An 18,201-nucleotide genomic window follows, 5' to 3' on the forward strand; every position below is an offset into this window, starting at 1 on the left:
TTAGGAATAGTTAAAAGAATCAATAAAACAAACTAAACACTACAAAGAAAAGCATCAGAATTAGTTATCTGTACTTATTCTTCCAAAGGGGTCATATCTTCTCATACACATTTTTCAAAATTCAGGTGATGATAAAAAAAATGTAAAACTTCTAAAAAATATAAAGATTATACCGCGTTTTGGTGCACACTTGAAGTACTGGACTTTTCCAACACTTCCATTGTTCTTTCCTTCTGGTTCATCCAGTTCTATGCCAGCCCACTGGCCACTGGCAAATTCAGTTGTGCCACAAAATCTTAATGTACCAACCTAAAGCGAAAAGCATCAATGTAGAACAACTTTGTTAAACAAGTATTGCTCACAAGAACGTAGCATAGATTATGAGGAAGACAACAAGTCACCTCCAAGCTTTTGATCAAAACAGAAAGAGAAATGCAAATATAACAATCTCYTGATTACCGACCTTCCTTCCTTTCAATGCATTTGCTAATGCATTTTCCAAGACATACTAGTGCTTCTGTGTAAATTTTATATTGAACAAAAGCAGTGCTTATTGACAGCTCTCCTAACAGACAAGAATTAGACAGTAAGCACCATTGCACAATACAACTCCAAATCAGCAAGGTGCAGCAGTATATATATGCCTAACCTGAAGTTTTATTTTCACTATCTTCCATAAAAATACTTAGGGAAACATGACTTAACATCTTGCTGAACTGGAGATTCCATAGAAATACTAGATTTAAAATTCTGTAAATATATTTATAAACACACACACACGCACGCACGCACACACAGAGCACAGAGGTTAAAGAGTAAGCACTGCCTTCAGGGAAGATTTATGAAACTTTTTCAATGAAAACCTTAAGTCTTTTATTCCCTCCTTATGATTAAACAAAATTTAAAAATACAATAAATGTTTTATATATTTTGTTGCTGTTTTAATATATATTATGTAGACTCTGAACAGATAAGTAAATCAAGAAAATCAAGACAGACCAGTCTTGCTGGTGGACCTCAGTCTCCACAAACATACATTACAAGCTCACACACTTCAACCAAATGTAGGAGAAATAACTAACAGAGATGCATTTAAAATTGATTTAAATTAACTTTTTTATCTGATTTTTAAATTAGTTTTACTAACAAAAGCTTTTCATCTTTCAGTTGCTCAATTTTCACTATCTCATGTGGCCTTAATATTATTAGTTCATTTTTTTACTATGATTTTACTGTCTAATCCAGCCTTTGGAAAAAGAATAAGCAGAGAGAAAACATTTTTTTGTTTAGTACAAAACCTTTCAGCTATGCTTTCTTAATGTTCTCTAAAGAAAAAACATGACCCAGAGCCTACTTTTCTTTTACTCTGAAGATCTCCTTTAAGCTTACTTGTTACAGGCAGGTATGTCTATACCCAGGCTTTTTGGCTACCAAGCCACAGATGGAAATCAGCCTGCGGAGGCTAGGCCAAGTGGCCCACCAGATTGCTCTGCACTCCAGGCACCAGCCAAAGAGCACTTCCTGAGCAAAGGGAATGGACCAGCAGACACCTTCAACTGGAGGAGCAGACAGTAAAGCTGGGGCTCCAAACTCCCCTGCTCCTTTCTTTCAAAAGTTGCTACAATCCCCTATCATGTCACATCTAGGACACGGGAAGTATGGTAGAAACCAGAGAAAAGAGTTTTCTCCCAGCTACTGGCTTCCCTGCAACCTCATTTCACTGAGTCTCCATTCAGATAACATATAATCTAGCATAGTAGGAGCAGCTGAAGCTGAGCGACCCCAAATCACGTACATACACACCCCTGCTTATATAGTTTTCTACCCTATAAAACAACTAGAATGACAGCTGAAGTAGGAATCGGGAGAGGAAAGTACTACCCAACTCCATTTTCCCTCCAGCATCTACTATGCTTGGTTCTCATTCCAGCTGCCTTAAGGCTGTATGTCAGGAGACTGCAGAAGCAGGAAAGAGAATAGGGATCCATAAACCCTGCTCAGCGCTGCTGTTCCAGTGCCCTCCTTCTAGTTTCTGTATTCTCCAGAAGCAGGAAGTGATCCAAGGTGAAGAACTGGGTACCATTTTGATCATCCTGCTCTCACATCTGCTCCACCCTGCACACATCTATGGGTGTGAATGGGGAGGAGGAAACACTGGTATAGCATATTCTCAAAAAAAAAAAAAGTCACCAAACCCACAAAACTTCACTAACACACAGCAAGCACATGAAAGTACAGAGATACTAAAGGCTCTTTCTTGGAGGAAAAATACACAAAAGTACTTCTCCTTCTTGCTATAAGGCCTTTATTAACTTGTAGCTACATTATTATCAGCTCCCCTTGCTTTCATTGTGCAATGGTTTTCTGTAAATGAAATTTCCATGGACATGTTACTGTCTTTATAGAACAAGCAGTTTTCTGTACATATTCCAGTTTGCCTTCTGCATAGCTAGTGATTGCTCCCCTTTTCCTGACCCTATTTAAAGAATACACCAAATGACAATACATAATGGAGGCTGCTTTGGACTCTCGGTGGAGTTCACTTTAATTGCAGTAAGTACAAACCTGAAGTTATATTAGAAAAAAATGCTTAAAGGTACACATTGCTACTCAAACATAAAATTTTGCTTGCAAATGCCTTCGATACTTGCCAGCAATATATCTGAAATCTTCAAGAAAAAAAAATACTAGCACTCTTAATCATTTCAAAGTCATGCTTTTAAAGCAAATAAAAGGTGTGAATACTAACTGTAATAATACCAGTGTGACATTTTTCAAATACATTTTTTTAAATATGCATTAGCAAGTTAGCTTCTTAAAAGCTATTCAAATTTTGAGCTAGACCCATATTAATACTTCTGCAGAACCATATAACAATCCCTTTGGCACAGTGCTGCTTCAAAGATTTTAGCTGCATTGCACCAGTGAAATTGGGTTACTACAGGCTAAGCAGGATTAAGTTTTCTCTTTTACTGCCTTCTGGAACTAACAAGGGTAATTCATGAAGGCATCCTTGTAACGTCGAAAGCTGGGCAACTCACAAGGTGATCTGTAAATTTTACCATCATTTTGGAGTGACACCCAAAATGTTAATAAAAACTAAGCCATGCTTACATATTGTAATAGGCTGTTAAAAAACTATTTGCAGAACAAAATGCAAACCTTAGCTGCCAAAACAGCTTTTGATAGTAGTGAAAGACTTTAACACATAACCATTCCTACTATAAGGCTTTCTGTAACCAGATCCTTACTGCCCTCCAGAGTTCATACCCTCCAGAAAGTGTTTTAGACCTTCAAATTTTAAATATGTTTCCAAAGAGTCAAATAAATTTACTGTCCACAAATTTATGAGGGTAGCATCAATTTACTCATCATACCTTCTGTCCTGCAATAATAACGCGATCTCCCAGTTTCAGGCCAAGCGATAGAAGCATGGCCTTGCCTGTGATATGATCATAGTTTGGAATCATGGCTTTGGAGATGTCACATGAGAGAGGCACTGCATCCAGCAATATCTGTTTGATTTCTTTTGCACTGGCTGCTGCATCTGCCATTTCCAGTGGCATATCTACTGGATCAGGAACCACATCGGCTGGAATCTGCCCTTTGTCATTCTGTAGAAATGTAACACAGGACAGGATTTAATGCTGTGAAAATATAAACCTGATTAGGCAAAAAAATAGCAGTTTATGAAGTTTTAAATCATCTTCATTGGATATTTTCCATAGAATATAAACAAGTATAAAAACTTGTTTTCAAATATGGGTGCCAAATATTAGACATATAAACATCTACAGCATCTTAATTTCAAAAGTGCTAAGTCCTCAACATTTTTAATCTTAAGAACATCATTAGTATGCAGGACACATTAGAAAAAGAAGTTTATATCTGTGTACCTGAACACAGATTCAGAAAAGTAAGAAAGAATTCTAGTCTCTAATACCAATTTAAAAAGTAGTGTTAACACTTCCCAAAGCATTTACCTTTCCCCAGTGCATAGTTTAAGCTTTGGTGAGGCTTATTCCAAATGTAAGATACACTTTCATTAATACATATAGCATCTATAGAATATACAAATAAAGATGGTGTCTCAAATAAATACTTGAATAAAGTTGTTCATGTTTATTTAGATACAGGCTATGCCATGAGAATGAATTCCATGAGGACAAAGAGTCCTTAGTTTCCAAACTCTTCCCCTTCCCACAGAGCAGTAACTGCAGTGCCCCATACATCCCACGTGACACTTGCCTGAGGCCAGAGGCAGCAGAGCTCTGGCTGGTTGGGGGTTAAGCCTAACTCAAGTGCCATAAATACACTGTTTGGCTGTCCAGCTGCTACAATGGAAAGTTCTACTTACACTTTCACTGGTGAAAGCCTTAGTAAAGATCTTTTGCCATCTTCCAATTTTTACAAAGTTTGAGGAAACATAATTATCTCAAACTCTTCCAAATTTGTCTGAACTGCCCCATTGTATTTGGAAATTGCTGGGTGCTCAAAAAGAAGAGCAAATGACAGACAACATGATAATATACATTTCTTTTTACTTAAAAATAGACCTTTTCTGGGCCCCCTATAAAATCTCCCTGTGTCAGTCCTGGAAAATTATAATCCTGATTCAGCACTTTTACGCTGCTGTCCTCAAATAAGCAAACTATATACTCTGCCTCTGGTCAGAGTTTTATCGCAGTATTGAAGATTTAAACACCTACCATTCTTTACAAATCTACAGCCATTCTGTAAGCAAAAGGACAGCCTCATTTAAGTCAGTGTACCTTAAAAATAGGATATGGCTGGGTTAAGGTTGGGTGGGGTGTTTGTTATGGAGTTTGCAATCATCACAGCAGCTATGGTTTGTGTCAGACCAGTCCTGCAATCCAGTTCACCAGGTGCCCTGCAAACCTTAGGGTCAACACAAGGTAGGGGGCAGAGCAGAGGCAAGAAGAAACAGGCAAGAGTGGGCAGCGGTACAGGATTGCTTTTTTCAATGCTTTATGCCACATCAGAATGTCTATGGAATCACAGTGCAGTATTTCCTGTAACAACAGACTCTTAAAAATACAGGTGCCATACAGTTTGAAACATGCACATGAACACATCCTAATGGGGCAAGGATGACAAACAGGATTTTCAAAGAAGTCTTCACTGAATAGCATGCAGAAGTGGCTGAAACATGATGTTCCAGAAGATTTCACTTCATCGCTGGTACATAAAGTAAGAACTTTTAAGTACCATGAAAGCAGTTATAATTTCTCATTAAAAAGATTGAATTTGAAATGGAGAATTGAAATACTGCCTACACTACAAAAATCAAACAAGATTTGTGACTAGACACAAATAGCAGCATCTTACACTACAACTCAGGCCCACTATTTGGTTAGTAAGCGGAGCAGTTAATGTTTCTTCATTATCGGTTATTCACACTAAGACTGAGATTACTACTGCATTTCTGGAGGTCAAAGACTGCACTCCTGTATTTCTGAAAGGTCCAGCTCTGTGTTGCAAGACACAAAGGAGTATTAACAATTGAAAGTTCAGGCAACAAATGAAAGAGCATCTTGACAGCTATTTAAATTAATTAGCTGGACCATGACATAGAAATACAAACTTTAACACAAAAATATGACACAGCAGACAAAATCATCCACTACAAATTACAAATAATTTTTTGGAGGCACTCTGCATAACACATTTTTAGCTAACTAAAACCCTGAACAGAGTGTTCCACTCTTCCAGTTGTTCTTTCCCAGATAATTAAACCAATTAATTATTAGCCTTTTGCTGTATCTGCAGTCTAACACCTTACCCTAAAGGCAGGATTTGCTCCATGTTCCAGTAAACACTTGACAGATCCTGTACATAGGTTAAATGCAGCAATATGCAAAGCTGTTCCAAAATCAAAGTCACTGCAGGTGGCATCCACATCTGCAATTAAACATCATATGTGAGGGATGTAAGTCTGTTACTTGAAAGTTTCATGCTACTTATTCCTTCACAGGACATTTATGTTTATATTTTCTGTTAATGTATATACAGAGGCACCATTAATTATAAACTGAATGCAGATGAGAAGTGATTCTGCCTAGAACATCAACCCTTACTCTCTCTGTTTATTCATACCATAAACTAATCCAAAAGATGAGCATCTACTTTCACTCATTTTATAATACTGGTGACTTAACTGCAAAATTGTTGCTTAGCAGAATGCCCCATCTACTGTGGTAAAATTAAAAAGTTAGCAACTGTATACTTGTGTGTAAATTAAAAACATTTCAGATTATATTTATATCATCTATATAAAATAAGATGAATTTTCAACCAGTCCTTTCCCTTTGTGAGCAGGGAGTGGGGCAAGGGGAAACTGATTCTACCTCTGCTTTACACTACCTTTATTACTAATGGCCAAGAATGAAGTACTGGCAATTTTTAAAATTCCTGTTTTCAAAGAACTACACCAAGAAGGGTCTTGGACTGATGGTTTGGAAAATGCAGTACTGCATTTGACTGAAACAACTTATTATACGTTTCCATTGATTGATACGTTTCCCCCCAAAATATGCTTCAGCTTGCTTGATTTCATATACACACCAAAAGCCTACAAACATTAGCAATAATGTTCAAATTTAAAATACTGGCCAGGAACATAAAACTTTCCACCTCTAGGCTGTACAGTCTCTTAGTATTTTCCAGTCACAGTCTCTGTCCCAAAAAGACACTACACCCCTTCTCACAAAGTGATAAACAAAGTATATTCCTACATCATCAACAGTCTTACAGAGTTATACTGATATAGAAGATATGTTTCTACATATATCAACTTCATACATACTGATAAAGACATACTGTGGATCTAAAGAGATCAAAGATAACAAACTTTGGATCAAGTTTTGACAGTCTTAAAATTGCACCAATATGAACACCAATTTAGTAATTCTAAAATTAATTGGCTCATACATGATAAAATACTGCATTCGCATGATGTTATCACTACCTCAGCTACGAATGCAGAAGATCCCTTTATACATAAAATGTCAAAAGACCATTACCAGCTTAAAACTGGGTAGAAGCCATCTAACGGTATACAAGCACTGAAATTTCCATATTCGATAAGGTATTTCAACTGGGTATTTTCTACACATATATATATATATATATATATCAACTGGGTATTTTCTACACATGTATGAACTGATTTGCAGAAATATTGATCAATAACTAACATCAGCTACTGAGTCAGCAACAGCTGCACATACTCACTATCCTTTATTTTAAAAAGTCGTTGATGTCTGTAGATTTATTTAAAAAAAAAAAAGACTACTGTGACTTCCTCAGACTTGCAAGCTCCATGCTTGGAGTTTTTGAACACTATCGTCTATAGCAATTTTATAGGTCTAAGTTGCATAATACAGGTGACAGAAAGAAACATATAGATGAAACACTAAATTTATTTAGCATCTTAGTCAGGTAATCCATTTAATTGTGTTAAGTGAATAACTACCTCCAAACTATCTGAGGGGAACTTAATATGCAGCAGTAGTTTGTCATTAACAATCCATATGGGTTACAGTCAATGTCTAATAGCACTATGCAACATTTCTCATTCCACAAGGTCCAATGATTTTTATTTTTAAAAACATTAAAAATCTAAGATCAAACTAGCTCTCTATTCTAACAACTGAGGAGTAAAGCTGCATAAAAAAATTTAACTGCAGAACTTCATATAGGAAATAGGCAGTATATCAAAAGGAAAGAACTGTGGTACTAGCTGTCTGATGATGGGTGTCTCTGAATCAGTAAACCACTGGCTCGAAAGTTACATATTCATTAACAACTATTTTTTCTCCAGTTCAGTATGGATCCATCCAAGGTGTATTTGCCTTCTATATATATCCTCCCCACTCTGCAAACTGCCTGATGAAGATTAAGATTATTCTATTGAAGATTATTCTATTAATTCAAACAACCAGATGTTTTAATGCCACACTCAGAGCAAACTATTTTATATATTTTTTGAGATAAAAATAATTATCTGTTCTAGTTACTTATCCAGGAGTTGCCAGCTGGCAAGGCATTTGACCAGATTAGTTTCCTTCAAATTCTGAGCAAATCCCTGCCCTTCCTGGAGGCACTGCACAGGAGAAGATGAGAACAACAAGTGCAAATGAGATCTGAAAGAAGACGTATTCTGCTGGTGCGAGTCATGAAAACCGGACTATTGAAATTTGATGTGGGTTTGCTATTGTGCAATCATATTTTTTCTTCTGTTACCAACCTACAGTTGTTACCTCTTAAGAAAGTGAAGTCAATAGCAGCTTTGTTTAACAATTACCTCCACAATGATTCAAGACATGGTAAGCAAGCCATGTGTACTCCAAAAAACCTATTTTGATAAACAGCAGAATTTCAAACTGTGAATAAAAAACTGCTTTTCAGAGTTTTGAGATCAAGTCTTTAGTTATGGCTAGACAAAAAAGGGCATTAACCATTTTGCAAAATGGCACAAGCAGAAGGATGTTCAGCAGAACAAACAAATAATTGTACAGTTTTAGTATTAAAATGTGCTTACTGGTGTTGATATCCAGCCCAAATTAGGAACAAATGTTTTTCTAATTTTCTGGTTCACCATCATTTCTGTATTTCCATTTGCATTACTGTAAAGACGACTTCAACAACCAACCCTTCATATCATCATTTTCAAAGACATATATGTATTCATTTATGCCAAACACTAAAATCAAGCTGTTCCCTAGACATGACCTTCTATACATTTTGTTTTTAAAAAGTGGATAGGTGAGGTGTGAGAAAAATGACCATGTCAAAATTGCTTCAGCCACCAGTCAGTTTTCTGTTGTTGCCAAATCTCCACCTTTCCTTTACCTTTCTCCCTGTATTTCAAATGTACTTCTCAAAGATTAGGTTATCTTAAAAACCCTGAGAATTTACCAGAAAGTTACATCTTCAGTTTTCTGCATCCATTCTCTTATTCCTCAATCAACTACTTAGAATTTACCTGTTTCCCTTCTGCTCTGTCATATGCTTCTCTCTCATTTTGTACAAAGCCTTTGATCTCAGATTCTCAATTTTAAAAAACAGCAATAGAGTCAGTACATTCACCACAAAAATTCAGACTAAGAGAAAATGTACCAATGAAGCTGATGAAAAGAATAAGAAATTAGAAATTATTTATGTACAATGGATAAACAAACCCTGCCCTTAAAGACCACTACACAACAACCTGGGGTCAACAGAAGATCAAAATATAGCCTACTGCATGAAACAAAGGTACCAATGCCTACCTTTTGGCTTTGCATTTTTCAAAATAACACTTATAAGTTCTGGAACATCAAAGTAAGCAGCATAATGCAAAGCATTCATATTTGTCCAGCGGCTGCGTAAACTACTATCAGCACCCAAATCAATAAGCTGCGTGGCAAATTTTACGGCAGTTTCAACATCACCTGCAAAGCAAATTTTGTAAAATATGCATTAAAGATTTATTTAAATGATCTCAAAAAATATGCACATGCTTACATGTCACATATAATGCACTTTAAACCTTAAAGCCTACAGCAAACCAATTACTGTAAGATGTCTCTGCTGTTAGGATTAGGGTACAAAAATCTTTGCCTTTTATCATAAAGAGCTGAAATCACTACTCTATTACATAACATTACCTATTTATCTCTAATGTAAATAGCATGTCACCCATCAAAAACCAGGGATATTAGTACTTGAAACAGGACAAAAAATTCCACAATACTAAAGTTTATTTTAACAGAAGATCTTCCACCACCAGAAGAGCTAACCTCTGCCAGACCTCACTCAGAAACTTAGTTCAAACCCACATTCCCTGTTTAGGATCAGCATAAAAAAAAAGCACAACTGAGAAAAGCAGGGGTCCTCAAGAAGACAGCTGAATGTGCTGTTGTTTCCAGTAGTTATGATCATAATAACGCAAACCTAAATGATTTTTTCCTCTGTTTTCTTCTGATGTGATCAGGGTGAATAAAAAGAATATGCAGTCACCTAAAGGTTCTAGTTTCGTTGACCTAAGAAAACTGTAGATTGCTCAGTTCACAATTCGTACCTCAGTCTGAAGCAGCCTCTGCTACATTAAATATATATTTTAAGCTAGTAATATTGTTGCAACATTAATACCAGTAACTCATAATTTTTTCCAATTGTAACTCCATGTACTCCTAACTGCCACAATCCTAACACTGCTACACTTCTGTATCTTCCTTTCTGATGTTACCAAAAGAACCAGAACCATGTACTAAAAAAACCTACTGCAAGAAAAAAAAATCTGTAATAGTGGGAGTTACCTCTGTGAATTAACTAGGGTATATGAATTAACATCTTTACTTACCAATACCGTGAGCCCCTGATTTGCAAGTGTAATGCAAGAGAGTCATATCAGTCAGTCCATCTCTGTCATTCACATTGCAACCTCTTTTAATGATCTGTGGTGGGGGAGAACAATCACATTTTAGCTCTGGCATATCTCTGACATAAGTATTATTCAGTAAGTTATTTCAGCTATATTGACACATGGATTTGTTTGAATGGATGCTAACAAAGAAGCCTGCCAGAATACACTGTAACTGCAGAAGTGCAGAATACAGTAAATAGCGTTATCTGGATATCATTAACCTGTACTGTTTACAGATTTAAAATCTTCCTTATATTGTTACTTCTAACATACATTTCACATGCTGAAAAGTTAACTGTTTGACTGAACAACAGAAAAAAATAGATTACTTAAGAAGTCTCCCCCCAACTTCTTTGATCTCTCAACCACTTTTTCAAAAAGCCTCCAATTACACTATGGTAGGAAGAATGCTTACCATATCTCTACTTATCTAGAAAAGCCTGTAATCCAGAAGAGGAAAAATAAGAATGTAGGATGGAATCAATAAAAAACTAAGGGTCTTATCAAAACAGGCTGTTGCAAGTCCCAAAAAGATTTCGGGTCCTAACATATTTTGTTACTTGGAACTATTGTTCTTAAGGTCAGGCTTCACTGTAACTTTGTGTATCGGAGTTTTACGATTACTGTTAAGTAGGAAACTGAAATACCAAGATGGAGGGCATCTAAGCAAATAACTGCTTTAAGAAGAAACATTCTGTCTTTACCGCCTATCCAAATGTTCTGAATTTTTGTCAATCTTCTTCATCTTTCCAAATGAAAACTGAAAGTATTTGGAATACAAGATGTTGATCGGTAACTACATGCTAAGAGACAAAAACAGTATCTGCATTTATGATCAGTTCTGCTTTTGAATAAACTGTTTTTTAAAATTGTCACTATTATAATATTTCTTTAACACTGAAAGCTTTCAAGGATCTTCATTTACTCCTCACCTCATTCCCAATAATATCAATGTTCTGCTGGACCTGCGGAACCCACTGCCTTAAGATAGCAAACAGTTCAGAAACTGATGTTTTGGGGTTGAAAAGTATTTCTTGGCATGCTGCATCATTGGGATCAAAGAAGGAAAACTCTGTTAAAAAAAAATAAAGAATCACTGTAAGTGCAAACATGCTCTAAGAATACATCTAATTTTCAAACTCAGATGCAAAGAATAGGAGAGAGATTCACTTTACTACTGATCAGACTGGAAATTTAGGAACTCTGATTAATTCAGAAAAGTCTTTCTTTAACATCTGGTCTTTTTTTCCCCTCTTACATTACAGTCTTACTTACACTTTGGAAAAAGCTTTGCATCAGCAACCAGTATAACAGTACTGCAAGGCTGATTTAAAGCTTAGGCAAGAACCAATAGAGATGTGCAATGATTATGCTAAAAAAGGTTTACTCTTGCTTCAAGCTAGCCACAGATTGCTGATTCTAAGGTGTTCCCAAGCAAAAACAAGCCTCTTGAAATCTCAATCGAGTGATGAAATGTGCACATGATATCTCCGTATGCTACAGACCAGGCATTTTCCCTCTTTTTCAATCCCCATTTTCATAAAACATATCAAAACATATACAGGAAGGCATTCCATAGCCTGCATTATTTTCAGAAATGTCGTGAATGTATAAAACCCCATGAATGTATAAAATAAAATAAAACCCCGTGAAACTGGTGGTAGCTACAAGTAACAAACACCTTTGAAAATTAAGCCACCAACAACCAAGACCAGAAAGAATTTTAAGACTTTAAGCTTCATCGGGCAACCCAAAGTACAGGTATAAGACACCCTTTATTATTAAAGTGTGACATTTCATATTACTTACATGTGTGTATGTGTACACATACTGTATTTTAAATTTGTTGAATTTCTTCCAACTCCGCAAAATTATATGAAGATGTCTGGATAGCCATGACTATCAGGAAAAGGAATGGAAGCAGAACATACCCTCATCAGCAACTGACTGAATAATGGAAAACACTGAACTTTTACCCACTGCAGCTATCACAGAGCTGCCTTTTAAAAAGGTTTCAAATTAATATATGATGTCAGTTTGCATCAATCATAAACATAAGGCTCTCAGAACAGAGGTACAAGCTGAGTAAAAATAGGGCATCAGACATCTGAAACAGGGGTGGGTGTATGACATGGTATAAACCACCTCTGGATGAATCATCATAACCTTTCCTCAAAAACAGCACACCACACTTTCAGTTTGGATCAAGAAATAAAAGCACATATGGAGCTCACTTCTTGGCTATCTAGAGTTTCTCTAACTGCATTTTCTTGATTCAACAAGAATGAAAAAGGAGGACCTCTTCACTGATATTTAGCATGAATTTTGATTTGCATCTAAATTGTAAAAAAAACAATATATAAAACAAAAATTCATCTCCCTGTATTACACAATGTGGGCTTCTTAACCTAAGTCCCATGCATTGACACAGATCTACTAGTTTATCTACTAATGTTTAACCTCTGCCTGGACCTCAGCTGACTGCATGCTGAAAGCTATGAAGAAAATCCACTATCAGCCAACAAGATTAATGATCTTACATGACATGCATGATTATTATTCTGCCAGGAAGCTTTGTAGCTACTAACCTGAACTTCAAAATACATATCAGAAATCAACTCTACCAGACCTTTACAACCAGCATGTGAGGATAAAAAAAAGAGAATATATTAATAACAACCATAAGCACTTAATAGCTGATCAACTGCAATGTTTGTAAGAGCAAAACAAAGAGATGTTTTAGAAAATCTCTTAAAACAAAAAGTTCCATAAAAAGTATATTTTATCTTTATCTGGAAGAGTTTGGCAGAAGAAGGTTAAACTTCAACAGACGAAATACTCTTGGTCATTCCACCACTAGTTGTCCTCTAGTCTCATGCACAGGTACATACATAACGGTTTTAAAAACACTCTTATAAAGAAGTGACCAGCACACTCCAAATAAGAAATTATAGAGAAATGCAGTTACACACAAGTATAGCTATATAAACTAAGAAATAAAATTACTGTTTCATATGTGACAGCGACTTCTTATAAAAGGAAGTCTTTTTATTCACTGGGTAGACATAGATCAGACAGATATTAGTGATACTGTAGCGATATTTGCAGATATCACAACACAGGAATGTTTAAAGACGGACAAAAGGAAAATTTTTCTAGGGGATAAGAAAGCTGAATGGAATAACTTATGGAAGTACTTAAGGCAGAATAAGACAGAAGGACAGACAAAAAAGCTAGGAGAATAAGGGTAAACTGTATAAAGATGCACATGTACTAAAACTGTATAAAGATGCACGTGTACGTATCACTTGGAACTCTTAAGTTCCCAAACCCATACTACCTCATCAAATGGGTCTCAGGAGCGCTAAGTCTACCAAAGACAGAACATTATGCTAGGGGTATCTATGTCTTAAAATAGCTGACCATTGTAATCAATGCATTGGGAAAATGGAGGTAGAGAAAGTAATTTTTAAGGGTTTCTAGATACCATTGACATCTTCCACAATATTCAAAGGCATTATAATTTTAGCAACTTATTGAAATCCTTACCCATAGAGACATTACATACTGTGTTTTAAATACGATTGTAATTTATACATACAAAGACCATTCAAAATTATTTCAAATCACCAATCACCAACACTTGCAACAATTTTCTATTAAAACCTACACCACAGTCCTCACCACCCCAAACACCTAACCTTTAACAGAAATTTTCCCCTATACTGTTTAAACACTGAAAGCACAAAGAGAAACAGCATCTCTATGCTTATAACAGACTTTAAACATAATGTAGATGTTTAACTATATTTGAACTTAATTGTTGCAATTTTACAGAATTTTCTCATAACACAATATGTATTTCTACATTTAGATGTAAACAATCTATAAACATTTGACCACACATACAGAAGAAATAGTAAAAAGGAAAAGATGATAATTAAAAATGTTCACAGTAAGTAAACTGAAAAAAGTGTAGGGAGGGGGGTTCTTCATCTTGAATTTCATTTAAAGACTCATTAGAGAATTCATTCAACAAGCAATAAAATTTGGAATAAATTAAGAGTTTATAGTTTTCCTTTAAAAGTATTATTCAAATTTATTGTCTGTCAAAGTAGCTTCACAGATTCATTGTCTGTTAAAGTACATACCACAGTCTGAAGGCATTGGTGCTGCAGCAACAGAAAAAGTAACAGGTGATTCTGAGCTTGGGAATAAAAACGGATCTCTTTCAGCGAGGGAATCTCCTTCTAAGGAAGGTTCTGGGAGATCCTCTATGGTCATCTTCTAGAAAGCCACTTTAACAGGAGCAAAAAAATGAATAAATAACCTTGTTGGAAATATTGAGGACTAGTTCTACTATGATAAGACATAATGTACAATGAAGTTAAAATTTTTCCTTTAATAAACATACAAAACATGAATACTGTAATACTTTTACAAGCTAGTAAGATGCATTTATTAGTAAAAGCTAGTAGATTGAGTATTGTGTCAAGGTTAACCAACTTCCAGTTTTGACTTCATCACTCATTTTGCATGGTATTAACGGAAAACATGAAATTTCTCCCAGTTTTTCCACTTGGGCAATGAGGAAAACAATAATGCAACAGCTAGAAGGCAGAGTGATGTTTTACAGCTATATGAAAATGTGAAGTACCAAGTACTGTTCCTCATACGCAGCACTTCTTCTTTCCTTCACTGTGAACAAGAACACTCACGCTACCAACTATTGCTTTCTCCTCTTTTCAAACTCTCATCACTTTAATCTTCCCACACAAAGCTGCAAACAATTCATCACTGAGTGATTCATTCTTGAACTCATGATTCTGTATCAGCTCCTTTCCCAACCTCTCCCTTCTGTGTTTTAAAATAGTGTACTCACCACAGTGTTGTAACCTCCACCCTAGTGTTTCCAGCCAACTTTTCAAGCCTTACAGCAACCTAGGAGAGAGAACAAAAATTAAATGGTCCTACAGAATTCTAGTCGCATTTTCTAACAACCAGGCCAAGTTACATTCTAATTTCAGCTCATATGCTAAGATCAGAGGAGAGCTGGCTACCACTTGTATGATAAGATATTTCTGTGAGCAAATTCAGTAAGAAACAGAGCAGAATACTATTCTTAATTAAAATTGACATTACCAAATTACCAGAGACTACACCTTTCAGCTAAAAAACCTAAATTCTGTATCTTGAACTTCCACGATTATATACACCATTCTCAGAGTAAAAGCAGTGCTTCTACTAAACATGTTAAAATTTGTATTCTGGAGATTGCTACGCAGTGCTCTTAACTCAGGAAATTGTTTAGCCAGTCTGCCTGACAGAGAAAAAATTTATGGAGCTTCAAGGCATTTTTGAGTTTAATCCATATACAGTAAGTGAACAGTAAAACAAGAGTAAGTAGAGTCTTTTTTGAGACTTATTTTAATTTGTTTTATATATCATACATGCATAAAGCTATTTTAATGGACTTATTCTAATATTTCCCAAAATAAATTTGCCGCATTATTTTGGAACCTCACACAATCTACATGCTAATAAAAAAAGATATTTTAACAACGGATTAGGGATGTTAATCTTGAAATAAGTAAATAAAAATTTCCTCTCCTTCTACATCATGCGCAGTTCACTGTTCTCAACTTGGAAAACAGATCTAGATGAAAAAGGGTTGTATTTTTCCAAGTAGTTTACTTCCTCAATCCACTGCAGCTGGACTAATGCATGTGCTGGCACAAGAAGGAAGATGTCACTGTGGAAGGACAGGACTATTTCTTCCCACAGCATTAACAAATTACATTGGTTTAGGCATCCTTGGATCCAATACAGCCAATAGGATCACTAATTATTTCAATTATTATTTTCATCCAGTAAGGACAAGTTAGAGTTTACATTTTGAATGACTTTATAATCACCATAAACATGACAGCAATGACTTTCTTTTATCATGGACAGTTTAATAGACTACTAAATCACTAATTTTCTCTCTTTTTTATGGCAACAGTGAAATAAACTTGGTACCATCTGTTACTAGTTCAGAGGCTGCAGGGAAAAATAAAAACCAAAAAACTTTGTAAGACACATGAATCCACAACAGTTTTTCACAGGTAACACACTGGAAACTCTCAACAAATGCTCAAAGAAAGCTAGAACAAATAAGCATGTGTATAGAAGAGATGATAGTTGAATCTGTTAAGTCAGAAAAAATACAAGAAAGGAATTCACAGCGCTTTTTTCACAGCTCTGCTAGTACAACAGTGAAGAAACAAAAGAAACTCAATGAAAAGTAGTCAGAGCTTGCTGAGCAGATGGAAAACAAGAAGATGGGCGATTCATAAGGTGTGATCATGAAAAGTTTTGGGGACTAGAAATCAGCAGGGTATTYGAAAATTAATACAAAAAAGACAGTTGTGGACAGAGTAGCGGACTAAACAGAACAGGATCTGTCCTTTTGCAAGGATCCWGGGCATCTTTTACTTTGTAGGGCCAGAGGGGAGAACGCAATCTGTCATGCAAAGGAAAAGAATTCAACACAAACTAGCAAAGCAGGCAGGGAAACAACCCAGGTTGTTGGGTGGACAACACGAATACCCAAGTGCAATGACAAATATGCCCACCCACCACTGTAAAGAATGGCTACAAATGTTTACACGAGTGCCATTACCTCCTGACCCAAGCTGGTACACCCATACACTGTGAGATTTTAATTCAGATCTAGAAATATATTATCTTATTGTGACACACTACTGAACTACACAATGTCAATGCGACTACATGTTCTGCACCCATGACTACCTCTGGAGATGGCAAGCTCAAATATAAGAACATCGCAACCTGTTAACATGATGCAAGCATACCTGGAAAGGCAAAGGGAAAACCAAAGGCTAAAAACAGTTTCAGAAAAAAGGACAGACAGAAAGACAGAGCGAAAATACAACTGCCTCAGGTACTAATAGTACCTGCAGTATACAGACTTAGAGACATTCCGCTAGGTCTCGTTCCCTATCTTCTGGAATAAGTTCCAGAAGAGTACTGATTTCCCTACAAAACAGATGATGTTAGTAGGATCGGAAGATTAGAAAGACAGTAGAAAACAGTAAGAGAAATTCAATGACAGAAATGACAGAATTTTCCTTTCCACAGTAATGCCAAACCATGGTACCACTAAGTGTAGTATTGTGTTGCAGCAAGTACCATACTTACTATGTGCCAGTCATGCGTTGCTGTAACTGAATGCAGTCTGAAAATGAAAGAAAGAAATATCACTGAAAAAAAAAATTAAGAAAACTTGAAGGAGTCATCAGATGCACAAGCACTCATGTTTGCAAGACTGAAGAACAAGCACAGGTTTCCCAACATCCACACGTTACAGAGAATGTGAATGGTACCTCTACATATTAAAAAATAAAGTTAGCCTTACAATAAGGGATCCAATTTTTTTAATATACTTCAGGTTTTGTAATTTGAAATCTTATCTTAAAACCTAAATATAAAATTTTCCTGCAACTGCTGTAACAAACACTTGCAAAGGTTAACAGAGGTTAAGTAATAAAATACAACTTCACTAGAGCTTTGATGGCAGAACTTGTCACAAATGCAATGTTATTTTTGACAAAAACTTGTATAATGGGCTACCTATGATCTTAAAAACTTCTAAGCAAGAAGGAGAACTAAACACTTCACAGAACAAGACTCTTACATATAAACTGTCTGCTTGTTCTGTAAAATTTGCAGTACAAGAGATGCATCGTGTGAATATAGACACACTCAAG

At 35.8% G+C, this 18,201-nt stretch overlaps 1 protein-coding gene across 2 annotated transcripts in view; it reads right to left on the reverse strand.

The window, feature by feature from the left end:
• CLIP4 (CAP-Gly domain containing linker protein family member 4) overlaps positions 1-17,672 on the reverse strand; it is a 30,774-nt gene extending 13,102 nt beyond the window's left edge. For both annotated transcript variants that reach the window (XM_026084444.1, XM_026084443.1), the window contains exons 1-9: positions 17,633-17,672; positions 15,312-15,370; positions 14,581-14,727; positions 11,362-11,501; positions 10,367-10,460; positions 9,294-9,455; positions 5,804-5,922; positions 3,378-3,614; positions 174-309 (exon numbers count right to left, since the gene is read on the reverse strand). In XM_026084444.1, coding sequence (XP_025940229.1) covers positions 174-309; positions 3,378-3,614; positions 5,804-5,922; positions 9,294-9,455; positions 10,367-10,460; positions 11,362-11,501; positions 14,581-14,713 — 1,021 coding nt within the window. In that variant the 5' untranslated portion in view covers positions 14,714-14,727; positions 15,312-15,370; positions 17,633-17,672. The remainder of the gene's footprint in view (positions 1-173; positions 310-3,377; positions 3,615-5,803; positions 5,923-9,293; positions 9,456-10,366; positions 10,461-11,361; positions 11,502-14,580; positions 14,728-15,311; positions 15,371-17,632) is intronic.
• Between the last annotated feature and the right edge of the window lie 529 nt (positions 17,673-18,201).

The sequence above is a fragment of the Apteryx rowi genome, unplaced genomic scaffold, assembly GCF_003343035.1.
Source record: "Apteryx rowi isolate R43461 unplaced genomic scaffold, aptRow1 scaffold_64, whole genome shotgun sequence".
NCBI classification, from domain to species: domain Eukaryota; kingdom Metazoa; phylum Chordata; class Aves; order Apterygiformes; family Apterygidae; genus Apteryx; species Apteryx rowi.